This window comes from Corythoichthys intestinalis, chromosome 16 (genome assembly GCF_030265065.1).
Source record: "Corythoichthys intestinalis isolate RoL2023-P3 chromosome 16, ASM3026506v1, whole genome shotgun sequence".
Classification (NCBI taxonomy): domain Eukaryota; kingdom Metazoa; phylum Chordata; class Actinopteri; order Syngnathiformes; family Syngnathidae; genus Corythoichthys; species Corythoichthys intestinalis.
The window spans coordinates 32,517,634-32,539,935 of NC_080410.1; the positions used below are offsets into that span (position 1 = coordinate 32,517,634).

The 22,302-nt window shown below is 37.5% G+C and overlaps 1 protein-coding gene across 1 annotated transcript in view; it reads right to left on the reverse strand.

The window, feature by feature from the left end:
* Positions 1 to 807: 807 nt before the first annotated feature.
* The window catches only part of LOC130904716 (homeobox protein Dlx4a-like), a 77,646-nt gene continuing 56,151 nt past the window's right edge, over positions 808 to 22,302 (reverse strand). Inside the window, exons 2-4 of the mRNA XM_057817662.1 lie at positions 6,913 to 7,215; positions 5,906 to 6,102; positions 808 to 1,604 (exon numbers count right to left, since the gene is read on the reverse strand). Coding sequence (XP_057673645.1) covers positions 1,362 to 1,604; positions 5,906 to 6,102; positions 6,913 to 7,207 — 735 coding nt within the window. The 5' untranslated portion in view covers positions 7,208 to 7,215 and the 3' untranslated portion in view covers positions 808 to 1,361. The remainder of the gene's footprint in view (positions 1,605 to 5,905; positions 6,103 to 6,912; positions 7,216 to 22,302) is intronic.

Here is a 22,302-nt window from a genome sequence, read left to right on the forward strand (position 1 = left end):
TTCAAGATGCTTGACCGAAAATGAGAGTAAAAAGGGAAATATATGAATGATCAATGCAAATAACAAAATTCGTGGAAGGACTATGATGTAGTAAACAATTCAGCTCTGACAAATGAATGAAAACTGAAAAGATTCTGAGGCAAAAAACAGCAACTTTATTATAGTAAAGTATTATAGTATTTATTGTATAAACTCCAATCTGTCACATGTTGAAGTGCCTATCTGTCAATTGGTTTTTACTGAGAGGTCCAAATACTGAACAACTGGCAAAAATGAGCAAACTCCAATTAATAATGTTTTGGGGTTGGGGGTTAGTTCTTACCTCTTGTGTTCTCCCATTATTACAGACCTTGGATTAATTCTATTGCAAATATAATAGTTACAGTTTTAAATGAGACTCATGGGAAAGAGAAGATGTTGCCATTCAAAATCATTCAAAAGTCTTCAGTTTATAATGGCACCTCTCAGTACTATTAAAGCATCCCCACCAAAACAAACAAACATTTATTTGGTTTTTGACATGATCTGCTTTTCAAACTTTACCAAAACCTGAATATCAAACTACAGAAAACCTTCATAGAAAGCCCTTTTCCACATATGCTTGTGCTCCATAATCCCACTCAGAATATATTATATATTTTTCTTATATATATATATAAAATATACATAAAATAATAAGAAAACCTGAGTTGTCCACCATCATGGAGGATGCAGTATGTCACTGCATGATATTTGTTGCACTAATTTAGTTTAAAAAAAAAAAAAAAAAGCCTTCCTTACAGGCTTGTTGAATGTTGCATACACAGACATAAGGCACAAAATTCCTTGTAACAACAAAGATATTCTACAATTCCTGACTCACATTAGGGCAAATTTCACAGCACGGTAACAAGGTTAACTTCAGTGCAAATTGTTTTTGTAATGTCCCCATATTTTTCCATTATTAACATTGTCTATTATCCTTCTTGTGAGAACATGTTTTACGTTAGCTAATAATAGCTAAAGTTTGTGTGTGAACTATGTTGCGTACTTCGGTTTTTCGATCTATTTAAAAGATCCCAATAAACCAGACAATTGAAAGAGCAAAAATATTGGGTGGATTCATAATGCCAAAGTATGATTCATAAGCATGTTCTATACATAACTCCTAGATGCACCATTCACCAAGCATTCCATGTACAGTACCTGTCCGCACTTCTGTATATTTATAGCTGCTTGACCAAAAGGTGCCTCAAAAGGCCCTTTTTTAAAAATCCTGACGCCCATTTATTTGCTGTCTCCCAATGTCTGCCTCAGTGTCTCTGGCAGTTCTTTTCGCAGCAATAAATTAAGATTAGAAACCTTTTTTTTCTGGTTTTGTTTCACATCAGTTGAGTCCTGGGCATGGCTTCCTGCGGGTGTCCTGAGTACCAGTGGCCAAAATTGTTCATGTATCCACCAGAATGCACTGGTGTCCCTTTAGGTGGCAGGCTCATGTCCCACACTGAGCAGGGAGAGGTGGAAGACTGGAGTGGGGTAGACCTCTGCTCTCCATCTGATCCACAAGGCCCGGTCTTCATGATCTTTTTGTACTTTGAGCGTTTGTTTTGGAACCATATTTTAACCTGAAAATAAGCAAATAAATATAGTAAAAAACAAAAGACAAATATGAAAAAGCTTACAACTACTTTCTATTCCTTTGTATGACTGTTGAAATTATGTTTTGTTTAAATAACGACCTTTACATTTCAAGTAGTGATGACTCTATACATGAAAGTAGAGGTGTGCATCGGCACTGCCCTCACGATTCGATTCGATTACGATTCGGAGGGCCACGATTCGATTCGATTCGATTCGATTCAGAGGGTCACGATTTGATTCGGTTCGATTTGGCAATGCATCGCGATGCATTAAAGCCTGGGATACATTAAAATTCTCAAGCAAAGCATATTTTTCGTGAATCATGAGGCAACACAAGCGGTCAGACATTAAACAACTTTGGCTTTATTGGCTCTTGTGTCACTCCTGGTTGAAGTCAAATGAAATACTTTCAGATATATATATATATTTTTTTTAAAAACAGATCACAGCATTTAATTAGTGCTTTGAATGAGACCAGGGCTTTTTCTATTTTTATACACACAGTAGCAGCCTTTCACACAGTGTAACATCTGAACTCCTGTGCAAAATCAGCAATAACAGTCACTGTATTTTAGTCACAACGACCCATCAATAAAAATATTCAAGTAAATATTAAAGAAAACGACAAAGAAAATATTGTAGTGCAGCAGCATCTTTATCGCAATATCAATCCAGTGATCCGTTCAGTTGCAAACAAAACATCAACTAAATTGCAATGGCGAACAAAAGTAAAATGTAGGCCTAGCCGCCTATATATATGTGCAATAGAGGTTAGATCGGGCCTAAAAAATCCAGCCCGACCCGACACGGCCCGCTGGTATTGAAGCCCGACCCGAGCCCGATCAATCAACTAGATATGCAGGCCCAGCCCGAAAAACCCGATTTTTTGTTGTTGTTGTTGTTGTTGTTGGAGTGACACAGGAAAAAAAAACGCAGCAGCAGCAATTTATTTTCATTTCTTCAAGTTGGCAGAAAAAAACGAAAAAGTTTTTTTAATGTTTAAATAGTCTACATATTTTTATAATCATTATAAAAGCATTTACACAACAAATAACGCTGGGAAAGTTTAATAAAAAAAAAAAAAAAACCTTTGGTTTTGCAGACACACATAGGAGAACATTCAAAAGGATCACATTTCTGTTGCCTTTGTGTGCATAAATAAAAGTGTCTTTCATAACGAATTCTCAGTTGGCAGAAAGAAAACACAAGTTTTCTTAATGTTTAAATAGTCTACATATTTTATGATCATTATAAAAGCATTTACACAACGAAATAATGCTGGGAAAGTTTAATATAAAAAAAATATGCAGGCCACGGCGTTCTTGTGCTAGCACAAGCAAATGCACAATACAGAGAGCCTGCTCTCGGTTTTATCCCTTTTTTTTTTTTTTTTTTTTTTTTTTTTTTAAATAATTCATTAGTCCGGCGCGGCGGCCCGGCCTGACCCGACCCGAACGTGAATGCTTAACATTTCGGGTCGGGTTGGGCCCAAAATGTTAATCGGGTTCGGGCACAAGATCTAACCTCTAAGAGATAGGACATAACATTACAATGGCTGAAGCGGAGAAAGAAGGAGCGAGAAAGGTTACTGATGCACTTAAGACATTGAAAGCAGACATCTGGAGACATTTTGGCTTTTACGAGGTTGGTGGGAAACTTGACCAGAGTTATGCGGTGTGTAAAAAAATGAAACATGAGAATAATAATATGAATGGGGAAACCAAATCCGTTGCATCACCGGAATTGCGCAGGGAAGATTTTTGAACGTACTTAAACATTTTAAAATGCGCTGAATCGATTTGGCTTGTTGCCCGCATCGAATTGAATCGTCCATGCCCCGCATCGGGATGCATCGCCGCATCGATTATTGTTGACACCACTACATGAAAGGTAAGGAAAATTATACTTTATTGTATCTCATTTGTCTTATTTCCTTTAAAAAGAAGATTGTTGGCAATTTGTGTAATCTGTGTAAATTACCCGGTGAAATTATCTCACGTCAAATCAACAGAATATTTATTTCAATGTCAGAAAAATTTGAGCTGAAACTAATGTAGTGACTTGTGTGGTTAAATAATTTATGTGTTCACTTGATGGTTGTAGTTTGACAACTTGCTTATAAATTTAGCAATTAGGGAAATGCTCACTGTCAGATTGTGCTACTGTTACTACTTCTAATAATAATAATAATAATACAATAGTAATAATTAAATTTACACAGTTGTGTCAAACAGGTTTGAAATGCTATTAAAACAAGATGCAGGGATTGGAAATTTGTTAGCAAAGCAAACATTCATACATTGTGTGTATATAAAAGAGGTTCACTACTCTGGGAACAACTGCGTGAGTCGAGCTCATCTGAGACGGACTGACACATGTTTTCAAAGCTCACTCAATTGGCACTGGACTAGATGGCCACAATTCAGTGGAAATTCAAACATGTCATACATTAAAGTGAAACTTAAGTAAGTGGTATTTTATCAGTGATAGAAATATCCAAAATGCCATTGCTATATGAAGCAGTAATCAGAATGTCATATTAAAACAATTTAGATAGATCAGATAGATTATTCTACAGATAGATTATTTTAAAGTGTGAGTCATATATGAGTGGTGATATCAATTAAAAATATGTACTCAAACACGTTTGTACATTTTAAATACTGTATTCAAACAATGTATAATAAATAAACTCAAATAATGTATTTTGCAAATCTGTCAATATCACTATAAATTGCATTTTCTGTCTTCATCAGGATTACTCAAATTCCCATGAAAGTGTTGCTGAATAAAAAATTTAAAAAAATTCAGCCAATCATGCAGCTGTTCCGATGGCTCAGTGTCTCTATATTCTTATCTGATCACTCAACGATAACAATGAATAAAACATTGCTTATGGGGTACCTGCCCCTTTAAGTATTATTATTATTTTTTTAACACGTGTTTCAGTGACAATACTACCAATATTTTGTCTTTATTCAGTGAAGACTGTAAAAATGCGTGGTTGCTGAATGAATACTTATTCCAGTGTTTCATCATTTTCATGTCATTACTCGTGGAGTTGAATGTTGTCAAGTTAAAAATGTCAACTCTGTCATCATGATGCATACTTTCAGAAATTCAAAATATACTGTACAGTGGTACCTCGATATACGGTCGCTTCAACACGCGATCTTTTCGACATCCGACGTAAAATTTGACTCGGATTTGTTTCTACATCTGACGGCATTCTCGAAATACGACGACATGACAATGCCGCAGACAGGTGCACGTCGGATCTTCTTGTGAGAGAAATCAACACAGTTTACAAGAAGGTTAGTGCAGGTGGTGAAGGGGAAAAGGTGACGCTTACCCAGAGGGTCCTCCCAGCGACGAAACCCCGAGGCGCAATGAAGGTGAGGGCCACCTCTCCGCAACCAGACGCGGTGGGGAGCCAGACTGAAAGCCGCTGGGGAGGAAGCCCCAGTCCGCCCCGATCGGCGGCTGCGCCGGGGGCGAAGGGGCCCCGTCCCCGCGAACTGAGGCACTTTCGCGCGATTTATTTAAGAACTTGGGCAACACAAAACGCCAACTGTCCGCTCCATTTGACGGCAACAACAAAACATTAAAAGAAAGTAAAACAGAACTGCAAGCTCTAATTTACCGTCACGTCAGCCACGCGATGCGTTAAGGTACAGCAAAAAACGTCCGCCACATTAGAACCCGATTCATCACATTATTAGAGGAATCATCATTATTATTATTATGATTTTATTATTCCGGTTTTTATTAATAATTTATGTGTTTTGCTATGTGTAATTGCCATTTGTAATAGTACCAGCAGTATTTATTAAGGATTTAGTGTAGGTTGTCGTGCTGTGAAACGAATTAAAGGAATTATAATGTACTCTTATGGGAAAATCCTGCTCGACATACGACCATTTCGACTTACAAACAAGGTCTTGGAACGGATTAAATTCGTATGTAGAGGTACCACTGTATTTGTCAACTCATTTGATGGAATTGAAGGTGACAGATGTTTAAACCATTTTTGATTGGCTGGCAATGAATCATCACTGCTCTTTGCATATCATTTATACATACACTATACTTTTATACTGTATATATATTTGTGTGTAGTGGGAGCGGGGGAGTTTGACCATTAAGCATATCAAAAGGTTCCTCATTAATATTAAGAATTTGAGGTTAAATGGAAAATCTTTTGTGGTTTCACATTGTTCAAGGCACCTTAAAGTGATATTGACTCTACTAATTATGGCTGGTCGTTTTGCCATGCATGTGTTACCTGTGTCTGTGTCAGGCCCAGTTTAGAAGCCAGATCCGCCCTCTCGGGCAGAGCCAAGTACTGGGTTTGCTGGAAGCGCTGGTTAAGGGCCTGCAGCTGTAGACTCGAGTAAATGGTGCGAGGTTTTCGGATCTTCTTCCCATTCCCATTGAGACGCAGCTCTCCATTTTCTAATATGGTGGTGGGCTTCTCGTGTTCTGGTTGATGGAGGAAGAGAGCAACTAAGTCATATAAGTAGAAGGCAACATTGCAGTGCATTAACATTTTTGCTAAAAAAAATCTCACATTTTTATTTCTCAATGTGGACTAAGATTAAGAAAATGTGATTAAAAAACAAAACAAAAAACTATTAGAACTAATGTTAAATGACATAAGCACACTTCAGAAAAATACAGCTAGTCCTGTTATTTTTTAAATTAGCATTTTTCAAATTTGTCAGTCTGCACAAATGAATTTGACTTGTTTATGTAAATGCAGTACATTTTGTGAATGAATTGTTCTCTCTTTCCAACCAATGCACTAAAGAGATTGCTTTTCCAAAAATACTATATATGTTCATCGTGTGCAGTGGCTGAAAAACAACAACAACCTGATAACTAATCATGCAACATGCAGGAGTTCTAAAGCATTAAATTTGACCATGCAAGAACAAAAATGAAAGCAGAAATTTTCTGCAAATACATGCACATATTTGGACATTACATTTACAGAATAATAAGAAATGGCGAACTAAGGCAAATGTTTACATTTGCTTTTTTCCGTCCATTACAATTTTTCAAAATGTGTTTTTGACAATTTTGTGAATATTGTATAAGATAAAAACTTCAAAAATAGGACTAAGGGTGTTAGGATCTAATAAATTGTTCCACGTGTTTCATTTCGATTTATTAGACAATCCTGATTTTTGCACTGGCCAAAATATGATTATGACAGGATCAACAATCGTCTTGTTAGGACATGCTGGCATCATCGACTTTCATAAATAGAAGGGAACTAATAAAACCCACCTTTCTCTTCCAGTCTGCTGTGGCCCCCATAGGCCAAAAATGACCCGGGTTGGTGCGCGCTCACCGGGCTGTGATAGGACGGGTACCCGAGTGGACGGCCGTAGGAGGGAGCCGAGGATTGGAACGGACTGTCGTGCTGCGTGGCTGCGTGCAGACCGTGAAATTGGTAATGATTATGCGCTAATCCCGGGGAGGGCTGCTGGTGTCCGGGGTAGCTGTGGCCGCTGAATTCCAAAAAGGCCGACTTGGAGGGCTCGGGGGCGACCAAAGTTTCGGCCATGGAGCTCATTGTCATCGTTAGGGCTGCGGATGAGAAGAGTTGGCTCGTCAGCTCCGCTGGATAATAACGATCAGGAGAGCAGAACGAAAAAAAAAAAAAAAAAAAAAAAAATCAAAAGCAAATCGGAAGAATGAATGCTGTTTTAAAAGCTGCTCATAGTCCTCCAATACCAGCCACGACCTAAACTGGAATCCTGATTATTTGTAATGATGATATTGGAGGGGAAATAATCATAAAAATAAAAGTTAGTTAAAAAAAAAAACTGTCAACTGGGTTGTTTTATTCTTCACCGTGTCCGCCGCTCTTGTGTCTCCGTGCATGTGTCAAGGTAAAGTGAGTCACTGTGCGTCAAAGGCGGCTCAACTTGGCGCCGCACACACTGCCTCCTCATTGGTTCGCAGGTATGTGCGGTATAACAAAAACTAAAGTGACTCCGTTTGCAAAGAACTTGTATCCACTTCCACTCCACTGTGCCAAGTAATTATGATTAACGAAACAAAGCTATCAGTAAGACTTAGATCATGCTTATTTTCTTTATAAGCAGTTCTCAGGTGAGCCATAATTGTCATTATTATTTTTTTTAACCTCAGATGAACTTTCTTATAAGGTTGTGGTGGCAAAGGGACCGGGAGCACTTGTATGCAGCACATTCTCCCTCCCTTATAAAATATACTTTGTGTACATTTAAGTGCCTCGTGTCACAAAAAGTTTCAAATTATAATATATGTGTTCATAATAGGGCTGTCAAACGATTAAAATTTTTAATCGAGTTAATTACAGCTTAAAAATTAATTAATCGTAATTAATCGCAATTCAAACCATCTATAAAATATGCCATATTTTTCTGTAAGATTTTCTGTAAAATATTGTTGGAATGGAAAGATAAGACACAAGACGGATAAATACATTCAACATACGGTATATAAGTACTGTATTTGTTTATTATAACAATTAGGGCTACAGCTATCGAATATTTTAGTAATCGAGTAATCGACTGAAAATTCTATCGATTAATCAAGTAATCGGATAAAACAAATATATTTTTAGGTGAAGAGCAATTATAAATATACATGAGAAAACACGACATTTCATCTAATCTTGAACCATTTTCAGTCAATCAATGTCTTTATTTTCGATGTATATTGTTGAAAACAGCCAACAATTGCATCTCAGATGTAACTAGAAAAAAAAAAAAAAAAACCTAATTCACTGCTTTAACTCAAAAAACCTTTAGATCTTATTTAAAAAAAAAATTAAAAATTAAAAAAAAAAAAAAAAAAAAATATATATATATATATATATATATATATATAACTAAAAATGCCGTTACGCTTGATAACACACATCACTTAAAAGTTAGGATTTTTTTCCCACGTGTTTCAATTGAATTTCTATTTGTGTCAAGCCATTTTAAAGTTCTAGTTAAGTTTTAAGTTAGCCTAAACCAGAGGTCAAGGAACCGCAGACCTCGGTCCGGTTCCGGACCCTCAAGCCGTCTGGACCGGATCTCAAGCTGTCGCAAATAATACATGTTGCAACAACAAAAAATCATTTTTGTCTGCGGGTTTGCAGAGCGAAGGTGGGCAACAAACAAAAACCTTAGCGGTGACGCGCGTGAGCCAGCCAATGGGAGTGAAGCATTTGAAAGTTATTTTTAGAACAGCATGTCTCACACTCGCTTTCCAGACTCTGTGGAGTGACAGCCAAAAACTGAGCCGAATGAAGTTGGAGGATGAGGCGAAAAGGTACGGCAAATGGCGTGCTCAAAACTACGCAAGATTGATGCAGAAAACAGATTGTTTAAGGAGGAATGGACCAACACATTTTTGTTCATTTTACCTGGCGGCAGCACAAGACCGCCATGCCTCATCTGTTCAGAGACAGAAGTGCTTGTAAAAAGCAGCAATTTGAAAAGGCACTATGACACTAAACACGCAGCTTTTTCGCAAAGTTTCCCTATGAACTCTGCAATCCGTTCTCAAAAAATAGCGGAAATAACGGCTCAATATGCTCGCGCCTCAAGGCTCATGGTTCATTCATTCACTGCACAGCAACGCGCAAATGAATGCTCCCTCAGAATAGCGTGGATATTGGGTCAAAACAAAAAGTCTTTCAGTGACGCACCAATTGTCAAAGATTGTATGAGTGCAGTTGCATAAACTTTGCTTCGTGGAAAGCAAAAAGAAGAGGTCTGTCAAAAAATAAAGCAAATCCCCCTGTCAGCATCGACAATTAAAAAAAAACAAAAAATGTCTTGAACATGCTCTTATGTTGCTTTTTAATGATTCAATTGAAGCACTTTTTTTTAGTTTATGCACTTTTTATATTTTATTTACAATTTTGAATGCTGTAATTATCAGCATGGCCACGTAAAGATACGTTTGTATTTTTTGGAAAAAAACGAAGCATTAAAAATATTTCCGGACCTGAGATTGTTGTAATTTTTTAAATTTTGGACCCAGAGGATTTTAAATTCATGACCCCTGGTCTAAACTGTGAATCCTGATAGGATTTTGAGTTTTTGCAGTGTTCAAAATAAATGTATGATAAAGGCTGCATTGGAGCACATTAGGGACCAGTGCTACTTGGCGTTTTATCCAGCAATGACTACTGAGCTAAAATTGATAGTTAGCATTATTGAGTTTTTATTTTACACCCTCATCACTCCACAACGCTATGTTATGTTAAAGCCTGTATGTAAGACACGTTAGCCACGCATCGACAGTGGTCATAATTAATAGAAACCTAGCCCTCCGCAGGGCTAACGTTACGTGAGCTAGTGACAGTCACGTTAATCTTATTTATTAGGGCTCTATACTAGCGCTTAGCGCTCTACTGCTTTAAGATGTTTAAAGCAGTAGCTGTTTACTAACGCTGCTCAGACGCGGCCGAGTCTTTCATTTCGCATCTTAGTTCAACATACATGTGATCTCTATGAGACTCATCAGACGCTACCTGCTACTAACGTAGCATCGTGCGGGCTAGTATTTAGCAACGTCGGCGTCGTTTGTAGCGGCTGTCGGCTGCAGTAAGTTTTTTTTTTTTTTTTTGCTTCTTCCTCTACACACGTGACATCAGCGCGTTGTCCCGCATTAAAAGTAGTCCGAGCAAAACGTGATGCTTAGAGTTGTCAAAATAAACGATTACTCGAGGTGAATAAAATTACTCGGATCAGTTTTTAAACTCGAGTTACTCGAGTTGCTCGAGTATTCGTTTCAGCTCTAATAACAATAAATCAACAAGATGGCATTAACATTATTAACATTCTTTTAAAGCGATCCACGGATAGAAAGACTTGTAGTTCTTAAAAGATAAATGTTAGTACAAGTTATAGAAATTTTATATTAAAACCCCTCTTAATGTTTTCGTTTTATTAAAATTTGTAAAATTTTCAATCAAAAAAATAAACTAGTAGCTCGCCATTGTTGATGTCAATAATTACACCATGCTCACTCATGGTACTAACCCATAAAATCAGTTGGACCCAAACGCCAGCAGAGGGCGCCAAACACCAAAAAAAAAGTAACAAGCAGACATTACACTGTACTGTCATTTTAGTCTGTTTGAGCGGGGCAGGTGTGTCAAATATTTTAACGTGATTAATTTCAAAAATTAATTACCGCCCGTTAATGCGATAATTTTGACAGCCATAGTTCATAATAATGATAATGATGATAATGATAATTGAACAACAAAAATTCTAACCCCTCAAAGACACAATCGTCAATTTATTACTCAGCTCAACTCAACTTTATTCATAAAGTACTTTAAATCATGCACTGAAAAAAAAATCTGTTGGATTTACATTTAAAAAAGTATGGACATCTGTTGCACACAATAAAATCATGTTATACCAACGTGAACATTGCACATAACAAAATCATGTTGCACCATAGCATTTCCTTTTTTCTACACTTATTAATTTTACATTACACAAACCTTGTAGTTATCATGTAGTTATCTGTAATTTGTTCACATTTAGCAAACAATTATGTTTTAACAGCACAATTATTTCACTTAAATATGGCGTAAAACACAGACAAGGCTGAAAAAGCAGTTTCTGCTCTTGCACCCCTCTTTAAAATAAACTGCTGTATTTTAAGCCAAAAGAACTCTTGTGTTTGAAAGAACAATATGTCTATATGCTGCTATAGCAGATTCATTAGGCAATAAGCCCCTGAACTATTTTTAATTTGTTCGTTTTACCCTGGAAATCCCCGTTTACAGACATCGCGCAACTGCTTTTGTTTCAACTTAGCCATAAAAAGAAGTAATCGTATTTATCATTCGAAATGTCGGTCATTTTTAGCTTACAATCATTAATTGATGTCTAATATTTAGTTTAAAAAAAAAACTTTAAAAAAGTATTCACTGGCATATTTTATTTTAAAACAAATTACATCGCAATGAAAAAATTTGCGTTTGTAAAAAAGTCACAGATATCAACCTCATAACTATCAATTATATTTTTTCATTTTTGTCGCATTTTCCCCAATATTTTAGATGATAATCAATCCAAACATTGAAAAAAAAATGTTCAAAAGGGTAAATATATGAAAATGAAAATCTCAATTATCCTTGATGTCTGCGATTTCTGCATCGCGACCCTTGTTATATGACCATGTTTCACCCATAAAATCCCCCCAAAATCCAGCCGTGGTCATTCACAGCTGTGTCTTGACACTCGATGATACATGCTACATGGAGTTTTTGGATCGAAAAGAGGTAAGCACGCAATAATATAACGTTAAAATTAGGGTTGTTCCGATCATGTTTTTTTTGCTCCCGATCCGATCCCTATCGTTTTAGTTTGAGTATGTGCCGTTCCCGATATTTCCCATTCCGATTGCTTTTTTTTTGCTCCCGATTCAATTCCAATCATTCCCGATATTTTTTCCCGATCATATACATTTTGGCAATGCATTAAGAAAAAAATGAATAAAACTCAGACGAATATATAGATTCAACATACAGTACATAAGTACTGTATTTGTTTATTATGACAATAAATCCTCAAGATGGCATTTACATTATTAACATTCTTTCTGTGAGAGTGATCCATGGATAGAAAGACTTGTGACTTTGTATATTGTGACTAAATATTGCCATCTAGTGTATTTGTTGAGCTTTCAGTAAATGATACTGCAGCCATTCAACCCAAATGCATGATGGGAAGTATACCCATGACTGTGCGTAGTGCTACCAATTGATATATCTTCTCTGCGTTGGGAAATAACAAAGTGTTAAGAAAAAGATCAATTGCTACCTTGCTTCCCCACATTGCTTCCCATGATATTTCTAACCGTAGGGAGAGAGATTGTAAAGCTTTAGCCTATTAAAAAAAGGCTCCAAAGGCTGCCAAAATTCACTCTACTCATTTTACGCTGCCTTCTATCTCTCTAAATGGGTAAAACGGCGCCTTTATAGATTGAGCGCGACAATGCGTGAGTGGGTCGTGCAACGCATGCATTAATTGCGTTAAATATTTAACGTGATACATTTTTTAAAAATTAATTACCGCCGTTATCGGTACCTTAAGCTTAAACTAAAGACTCTGGATGAGTGTAACATATTGTCTGTAACGTTAAATACATTTAGAAAACGATTTCATTAAAAAAAAAAAAAAAAATCTTAAAAAAAGGCATGGCCAATATTTTTTTGCCGATTCCGATACTTTGAAAATGACGTGATCGGACCCGATCGATCATCCCAATCGATCGGGACATCTCTAGTTAAAATCATGGCGTCTTTATTTATACTCTCGCGTGCTCTCATCTCCAGTAAGGGTTTTGCTGTTTAATTTTTTTTTTTTTTAATATATAAATGCCCTCCTGTTCAAAATTTTTCTTCCCCCAGAAAATTGAGATTTTAAGCTTTTCAATGATGTATCACACGTGCATATCGGACAATTTTGAAATTTGGCCAAATTGGGAGTCTTAGAGTGGAACTTCAAGTCACCTGCGTGTTTTCCGCCATACACATACATAATATTAAGAGATTGCAAATTGCATTTTTAATATTCAATTTCAGTTTATTTTCATGCTCATAAAAGCACATTCTGCCAATACTTTCTGAAAGAACTACATGCATGATTACAATTAATCAAACAGGACACAGAACACAAATTAATTTTGATTCAATGACAAATATATGAATTTTTCACTGTGCAAAAAGTTGTTTCAATAAAATCTACGATTACTGCGACACTTGGTAGATCAACCACCACTGCCTGGCCTTTAAAGAGTATTACAACACCTGGGGAAATGCTAATATTCCATCATTTATCCATAAACGCATGCCTTTTGGATTCATATCATGCCACTTCGTGTAAGTACACACATCGCAACACCAAGAAAATGATAGAAATTTGGATCGATTGTCAAGCTAAAACGACCGGCGACCGAGATCCCGGAAATCTAGCATATTGTGTGCGCGACGTCACAACTAGGAAACAGTTGGAAACAGTGCTTTGTACTGAACGGCGGCGATGATGGCGGACAATTTTGTTTCTGGTTGCAGCGACGAATCCGACGTAACGAACGTTCTTCTAATGGTAACGAAGAGAGTTATGAACCTTTCTTTGGTGTTTTGGGTTATAAATTTGAGCCCAAACGAAAGCCAATGCAGCCTAATGAAACGATCATTGAGGGGAGCAATCACACTGATGAAACACCGGCAACAAATCGTGTGGGAAACACCGAATGGTTTGTTTTGCATTTCTTTTTGCAAAGCTGATACACCGTGACAGCAAAATAAAGTAATGTATAGAATAATTATCATTTATTGTGCTATCATAGGTTTTCGCTCTGCCAACAGACACAAATATGAATGGGATTAGAGGATTTGTTGTATATATTTTACGAGCATAATTTATACATGCGTCCAGTCATATATCGAATGCGTGATATGTTTTTTATTATAAAAGAGTACTCACTCTGGCCATTTCGAGCTTGGCTGCTCCCCTCTTTTGCTTAGCCTGGGGTGGTCTCATCAGTGCCAGTCATCGTCCTCTTTCTTGATATCTCGGGACATTTAAGGTGGCTGCGTGTGTATGGTGGGCACCACATCTGCTTTCAGCAGAATTTCTTAGTAAAACCTGATTTCTTTTGTCCATAGTTCAATAGCTTTCAGGTGTAAAATGTGCACCACACAAAACCGTGCCGGAGGCTGGGTCTGCAAAATTAGCCCTCTTTGCACGGACGAACTTTACTCATCGTCTGCGTAGTCCAGTTCTTTTTCTCGCGTTCGGGAACTCATGGGTACTACATTGCGACAAATGGTTATTTGTACACCACATAGCATGACAGGTTTGAACCATTTTAGCGATTTTTTGATAAAACACGAATGCAACTCTCTCGTCGATAAACAATGGTGGCACCTGCCTCTACCTTTTGTTTCCTGGCTGTGATGTCAAAACCCCATTCGGCTGTTTCCGGAATACTTTCGGAAATGTTCGTAATTTTCGATCTATTTTCGATAATTGCTCATGAATGTGATTTATTTTTACCATGTGGACGTCTTCTTCCTCACCACTGCCACTGCCAGTTATGAGGAAATTCCCAACGTTGTGTCTTCAATTGTCTCTTGGATTGTGTCAGGGTGTGGGGTCAAGGTGGACCCAAAAGCAGGGAAACAGGGAGGCGAGGCTAGGTGGAGGTGAACTCAAAAATAGTTTAATGATAACAAAAACACAAAGTACAAATAGAAGGCCAGGGGAACAAACAAAAAGCATCAAAACTTGTTCAAACAGGGGATCTGAACATGAAGGCTTGGGCGTATGAAAAGACATCGGTTAGACACTTGGATAGACACTTGGACAGACAATGACCGAACAAGAACAGACAGCACATTGGGAAATTAAAGGGATCCTCTATTTTTAAGACAAGTACAGTGGGGAGAAAAGTATTTGATACACTGCCAATGGGTTTTCCCATTGACTGTGTATCAAATACTTGTTCTCCCCACTGTAATTCTTAAAATATAAATGTTAGTATGAGTTATAATTTGATATTAAAACCCTTCTTAATGTTTTTGTCTTAATAAAGTTTGTAAAATTATTTTAAGTGATAGGTCGCCATTCTTGTTACGTCGCAGTGCGTGACGTCACTGGTCCCGTTGCCGAAATTCCAGCGTGTCACTCGTTAGCGTTAGCTATTTGAGGCAGATCTGAAAGGTGAAGAGCAGGACAGCACTGTCGGTCGTTCACAAGACGAGCTTCAGGGAAAAATGCGTGCAGCAAATACCTGATAAGACAAAAGTTGGGCAAAACTGGTGACGCGAGAGAGTCCTGTTAGGAACTCCGGTTGGGAGCGAGAGTGTATGCTGTCCGGTTTTATTAGCAGATATTCAAGGTAAGCATATTGCGTTTTCAAACTTATCCCAATATAAGTATGTAGATTGTTAGCATCCAGAGCTGTCGTGTGCTTTACATACAGTACAGGCCAAAGAGCACACCTTGTGTAATCCATGTCTTGTACATTGTAACGCGTGGTAGCTAGGATACGTGTATAAAAATACCAAAAAGAGGAGAAGCTTCCACTATGCACATTTATTCACAAAAAAAATAATATTTCCACCTTGACCACTCTTCACTCGGGAGCTCAGCAGTAAGCAAACACACGTTTCCTGACGAACATTGTTGTGAGGTCCACGTCAGAGTCACTGTCGTCACTGTAGCGTGCCATAGTGCTTTAATTATTTAGTATGATTTGGGGAAAACTCCCACGAAGAATAGTCAACATAAAAGATAGCAATAGTAATCCAAATCCGTGTTTTTTACTCACTCGAAGATCCAGGAATTAGACCGATCCCATGGCAATGTCGCAGCGGTCGATTCCACAAAACAGACTGATCCGAAAAGCCGCCGTGGGACCGACGAATAAAAAAAATGGACAGATCTGAAACCAATATTGCAGACGTGGTGGGACCGTCGGATCCAGAAAATAGACTGATCCCTTACATGACTGAGGATCCAAGAAAAATGTTCGGGCACTAGTTGTAACGCGTGGTGGGTAGGGTACGTGCATACAGGGACCAAAAAGGGGGAGAAGCTTCCACTTATGCACGTTTATTCACTAAAAATAATAATTCCACCTTGACCACTCGCTTCACTCCCCTTGTTTCCACTTGACAGGAAATTGCATCCAAAAGCAGCACATCGTGGCATTTTACTTCGCGAGTTTAGTCAGTAATAAGCAATTCTTTAACATGCTACACATTTGGAAAGATACCAATGACGTCATCACTGCGAGCCCGCAAACCATGGCGCCAACTAACGGTCAAAATATGGACTAAATATTATAAAATATTGCCATTGATTTAACATTTAATGTGTTTCGAACAACAATATTTTAGTACAAGAGAACAACTGTGGTTTATTAGAGCCTACGTGTATTTAAGTTAGAGGATCACTTTAACCCTTTAAGGTCTGGGCCTATTTTGTCTGATTTTGCATGCCTTTGAAGTTGCCTTTATATTTCAAAGAAAGAATTGTTTACGATGGCCTGGTTTGGTCCCTTTTTTTGTGACACCTTGAACTTTATGTCCAAACTGTTGTTTCCTTCACTGACCAATTATAAATCATCATTTTGGGCCCAAAAAGACCAAAAATTCCTAAATCGTTTTGTCAAAATTTTTAATATTGATGTCCAATTGACAACCAAACATGCGTAACGAACCGTTTTGAAACTTTGTAATATTTATTCAACATGTTAGGATGAACATTCAACCAAAAAAATTTAGAATAAATAGTCTTATATTTGACAATTCAACATAAACAACAGGTATAGCCATAGGCGTTTTTTGCCTTTATACATGCTCTATTCAAAACAGGTTATATACAGCAGACCAAACAGTGAAGAACAGTGAACAAATATACCATCTAACACAAAAAGTGTTTAGAGGCCATCTCTTATGAGTTTAGGTATTGCGGCCCATCACCTGATGAAAACTATGTACACACAATCAAGCTTCTTGAACACACATTTATATACACAAATTGAGAAGACTGATTGTGGGAAGAAAAAAATATATATATAACATTGGGGAAAAAAAGCATTTTCAAAAATATTTACAATAAACAAGTTAAATTTTTTTCAGACATGCCACTCCGAAAAGCAGTTTCATCCTGGAATTAGACACAGGGCTACATCACACAGACCACACTTCCATGGGGTGTCGGTCCTCTTTCCACCCTTCCATTTTCATTTCACTTTACTTTCATTGTCACTATAAATGTACATGAAAAAAAGTCAGTATTTATGAAAATAATAAAGTATAAAATAAAAATATATACAGCAATAAATAATAATGGAAATCTATATGTATGACAATAGAAAGAATACCATAGCTGAATATGTGCTACATCCCTAATCTTCATATAGAAAGAAGAACACCACAATTATAAATTCCTGCCTTGGATACACACAGTGCACGTACGACTTTGATCTGATATGCACATTTTATTATTATATACACAAACACACACTTATATTGCATCAAAATTAACTTTGTCTTGCAATATCAAAAGAAACTTTTTCAGCATGAAAAAAAAAAAGAGTTTGCTTACCTCTGCTCGTCGATGGCGTCACCCACGTGTTCAAATCCGTCACTATCTTCACTCGAGGACTCTTCCGAAGAAGACGATGATGACGAATTTGGACCATCCTCTTCCTCAAGTTGATCAAAAAGCACAATTGCTTGCGCTAAATTTAATTTTCCGTTCATTCTCAAAGTCACACAAAGTCGCTGCTCGAACCAAACGGCCATCGCTCGCCACCTCGCTGCTTCAGAACACTCCTCCCTCTCGTTCGGTGGAACTTCGCACGGCAGTTATATTTATTTAAAAAACGCATTTTGTGCTTCCACTGTGACTTCGAAAGGGTTCCTTTGATTTGTGTTTTTTTCATGGAGCTTCCGTTTTGAAAAAGGACAAGAAATGATGAAAATATAGACATAAACAAATGATCCATACAGCGTTTTAATGTTTTTTTGAGAGGACAATAAAACTATAAAACTTAAATGACAATATCTCACGTTTTAGTTGGTCGATTGACTTCAAATAATAACGAGAGTAAACTGCAACTTCCGCACTTTAAAACGAGACCAACCAACGGCATGTGGGTCACGTAATTAAAACGTGAGGGCGCTTCAAAGACGACGTGCGCTGAGGACGCACCGGCGCGTCCTTCGACTCTCAAGGGTTAAGTACAGACATGGTGTAACGAGACAATGAGACACAGGTGGTTGATACAAGAGGCAGCGGATTGGTCAAGACACAAGGAGCAGGCCACAACAGGTGAAATCAATGAGTAATCACATGGACAAGAAACACTAGGGCGAAATCCTAGCAAAACTCAACTCAAGGCATGACAGATTGAAGCATAGTCTTCATTCTACAGAACACAGACAATTTCATTTAAGTTTTATAGATGCAAAAAATGGCCAATCACCACCTGAAGGGGAAGCCGACAGGTTTCTTAGCTTTCTTTAAACACCTGATTATCTATATAGTGCTCTACTGTACATAGCACAACTATACAGAGTGCACAAAGTTTCAAAGTATAATTTGTCATTTCAGAACAAATGAAAATTCACACAAAATGTAAAAGTAAAACCTGTGAGAATACAGGTCGATAGGACAGAGGAGAAAAGTGTTTGCTTGTGAGCTGGCGACAGAAGAGGACAACATTAGTTTAAACCAGCGGTGAGATTATAGTTACTAGATCTGGCAATATGTTAAATAGTGTGAAAACAACAATTCTCAAGTGATGTTTCCCACTTCCAAACATTTATTTGTTAGAGGTAATTGTTCAGCACAGGTGGTAAAATGGCCGATTCAAAATTATCCTCAGGTGGAAATGTGCTCTGTAGACGGGGTTTCCGTCCCTCTTGCAAAGGGGCACGCACAAAACATAACAATTTCATTTGTTATCAACATGATTTTGACATGTTGATGCAACAGCCCTAAAAATTGTCTGCAATCTTCAAGCTTGTCATATGTTTTGATGGGGAGCCTAAATTACTCATGCATAGACTTCATAATGATATTGACGGGACACATTCACCAGACACTGCGCCACGCCTTCAAGTAGGGGGCCGTTGTCCCACACTCCGCTACAGTCGGTCGAAGTCGGTCGCAATTATTCTTACAGACATGCAGCAATCCAACGCCGGATTTAGGTTGAAAAAGTACATAAGCTGTACCGCATACGAACAGGAAGGATTGTCTCAGGAGTGGTTTGTGGCAGGATTCAAGGTAATTATTATATTTTTCGTACCAGGTATGAATTTTGAGACGTGAAAAAACATCAATGGGAGAAATTAACCGCTACGACATTGGCGTCATAATTTGCAATATTTACGTAAAATAAATGCTAACTGCCCGTTTTTTTTTTTTTTTGTCTTTTAACCAAGAATGGAGACTGTTTCACGTCCATATCAATAAAGAATTCAGGAATTTCAGCATTTATTCACAAGAATTTTCAACATAAAAAGCTATTTGTGAAGATAAGGCGGCGCCACAGTGGCTTAAAGACTAGCAGCAAATTTGACATATTTATGTAAAATAAATGCTAACTGCCCGTTTTTTTTTTTTGCTTTTAATCAAGAATCGAGACTGTTTTACGTCCATATCTATAAAGAATTCAGGGATTTAAGCATTCATTCACAAGAATTTTCAATGTAAAAAGTTCATTGTGTTTCCACTCGGTCAGCTTTGACGGAGATAGGCCCCCTATTAATCGGCCCCGCGCCTATTGTCACATCAATATATTATGAAGTCTATGACTCATGTTATTTAGGCCAGTTTAATATTTGTAAATTGAACGGCGTACCGCAAGCAACACGTCACTTCCGCTCATTAATATTCATGACATTAGCAACTGTTGCTAAGTAAGGACAAGCCACCGTTTGTCCCTAAGAGGAAATGAATGGAAATCGTGTACGAAGGAGATGTTTACAGAGTTAAACCTACCAATTCTCTCCGAAAATGATGTGCCTGGTGCCAAATTCACTGGCAAAGATGTGGAAGAACATAAAAATGTTGGCTTTAGTGTCGAAGGCTGAAAAAGACGAAAAAAAAGAGCCGACCTAAGCATAGCTTTAGCTTTTTTATCGACGCGACTGACAATGACATTCTCCTGTTTCAACAAGCTATCCTTTACCATCAGCCCTGTCTTTCTTATATATCCTCTGGTTGTCCTACGTCTCTTACCGTTCTTGGGGGTAATTTAGTTAGCTTTGTGTAGCGATCGCAAATGCTACTCAGTGACAGCCAACGAACACTTTTAATTTTTTAATTGACAACACATCTTAATCCTATAATTTATTTACACTCCCCCCTTACTAAAGTTGTTTTTTTATATATATAACAGAAACGGTAACAGTGGCAGTCAGATACCATTGTAATTCTTTTCAGGTCATTCATTGTTAGACAGAAGCAGTATGGCACAACGTTACGCTAAAAAAATAAGTTAAAAATATAAAAATGGCTTACCTCTTTGTCCTCTGAAAGACCATGCCAACCCAACATAATGTTTACTGCATATGAAACGGTTTGAATGGATTCACCAAGCTGGTGTTAAAGTCCGCGCAAGTTGATTCGGTCTTCACATTTTTTCCTCTCGAGTTTTTGGTTTCCGGAAACGTATGAAGAAAACATCTTCATGTGTCGTAATGACTTGAGTCGTTTCTACAAGTTCCAAAAAAGCAATGCGTGATCGGCATGTTCGTTTTTGAAAGATTACCGGAGAAAAGTAGCACTTTTTACGTTGGGTCTATGCGAGGGCGGGTCTATAATATCCCACTTCGGCTTTACTTCCGCTTTACGATGCGACGTCACGGTCTACAAATAGCCTGCGTGCGGTACGCCATTGAACATCTCCATTTCTCCCATTTTTCAGTAATGGTGTGCAAAGATAAAAAGAAACTGTAAAATTGGATAGATAAACAATAAATGAAAACAAGCAATAAAAGAACAAACCATTAATCATTAAAAGAGTTGAGTGTCATGCATGAACTAAAAGTGAGTTTTTTAAAAATGGACAGTAATTGGAGTTGTCTATATGCAAATGTCACTCGTTCCAGTCTAGGTGCAGCAATGGCTCTGGCCCATCTTTTCCTGCCAACTGACCTTTTCACCTTTACCCACAGTGTCTTCAAAAACAGTAGGAAAGAGCATACCTTTGCAATTTATGTCTAAATCCAGATTGGCACATTAAGGAGGGCGTGCCATGTCAGTGAGGAGAGGAATGTTGGACACAGATAAAAGCAAGAGTGCCGGCTTGGATGTGTAACAATTCTGCTTACACAGCTTCATTTGCAAAAGCAAAAACAACAAACCAGGAAGAAACACTCCAAAATGCAAAATCACTATGTGTGACTTAAAAAGAAAACAATAAAATTAAATAAAAAAATAATACACATAAATACATCCCCTTAACTTATATTACATTTACAAAGTGAATCAAGTGATCATTTAGAAGCCTATCATTATCAAGCACATTTGAAGTATTGATTCTAAATTTGGAATTGACATCGAAAGCAACACCAACATTATGTGTACACAAATTGCAGCTGTTTTGTTGAATGCTATATTTTTCTATTGAGTTGAATACTGAATTTCAAATTCAAATACATAAAATTAGAATTATTGTAAGGAGAAAAATGTGAATATAGAATGAGCACTTATTCACTAACGTCTGGGGGAAACGATAAGTTACAATGTACTGTAGGACAAATAAGTATTGAGTCAACCACCAAATGTGCAAGTTCTCCTATTTGGAAAGATTAGAGAGGCCTGTAATTGTCAACATGGGTAAGCCTCAACCACGAGAGACAGAATGTGTGAAAAAAAAAAAAAAAAAGAAAATCCCATTGTTTCATTTTTAAATAATTTATTTCCAAATTAGAGTGGAAAATAAGTATTTGGTCACCTACAAACAAGCAAGATTTCTGGCTGTCAAAGAGGTCTAACTTCTTCTAATGAGGTCTAACGAGGTCTAATGAGGCTCCACTCGTTACCTGTATTAATGGAACCTGTTTTAACTCGTATCGGTATAAAAGACACATGTCCACAACCTAAGTCAGTCACACTCCATGCAAGATCTCAC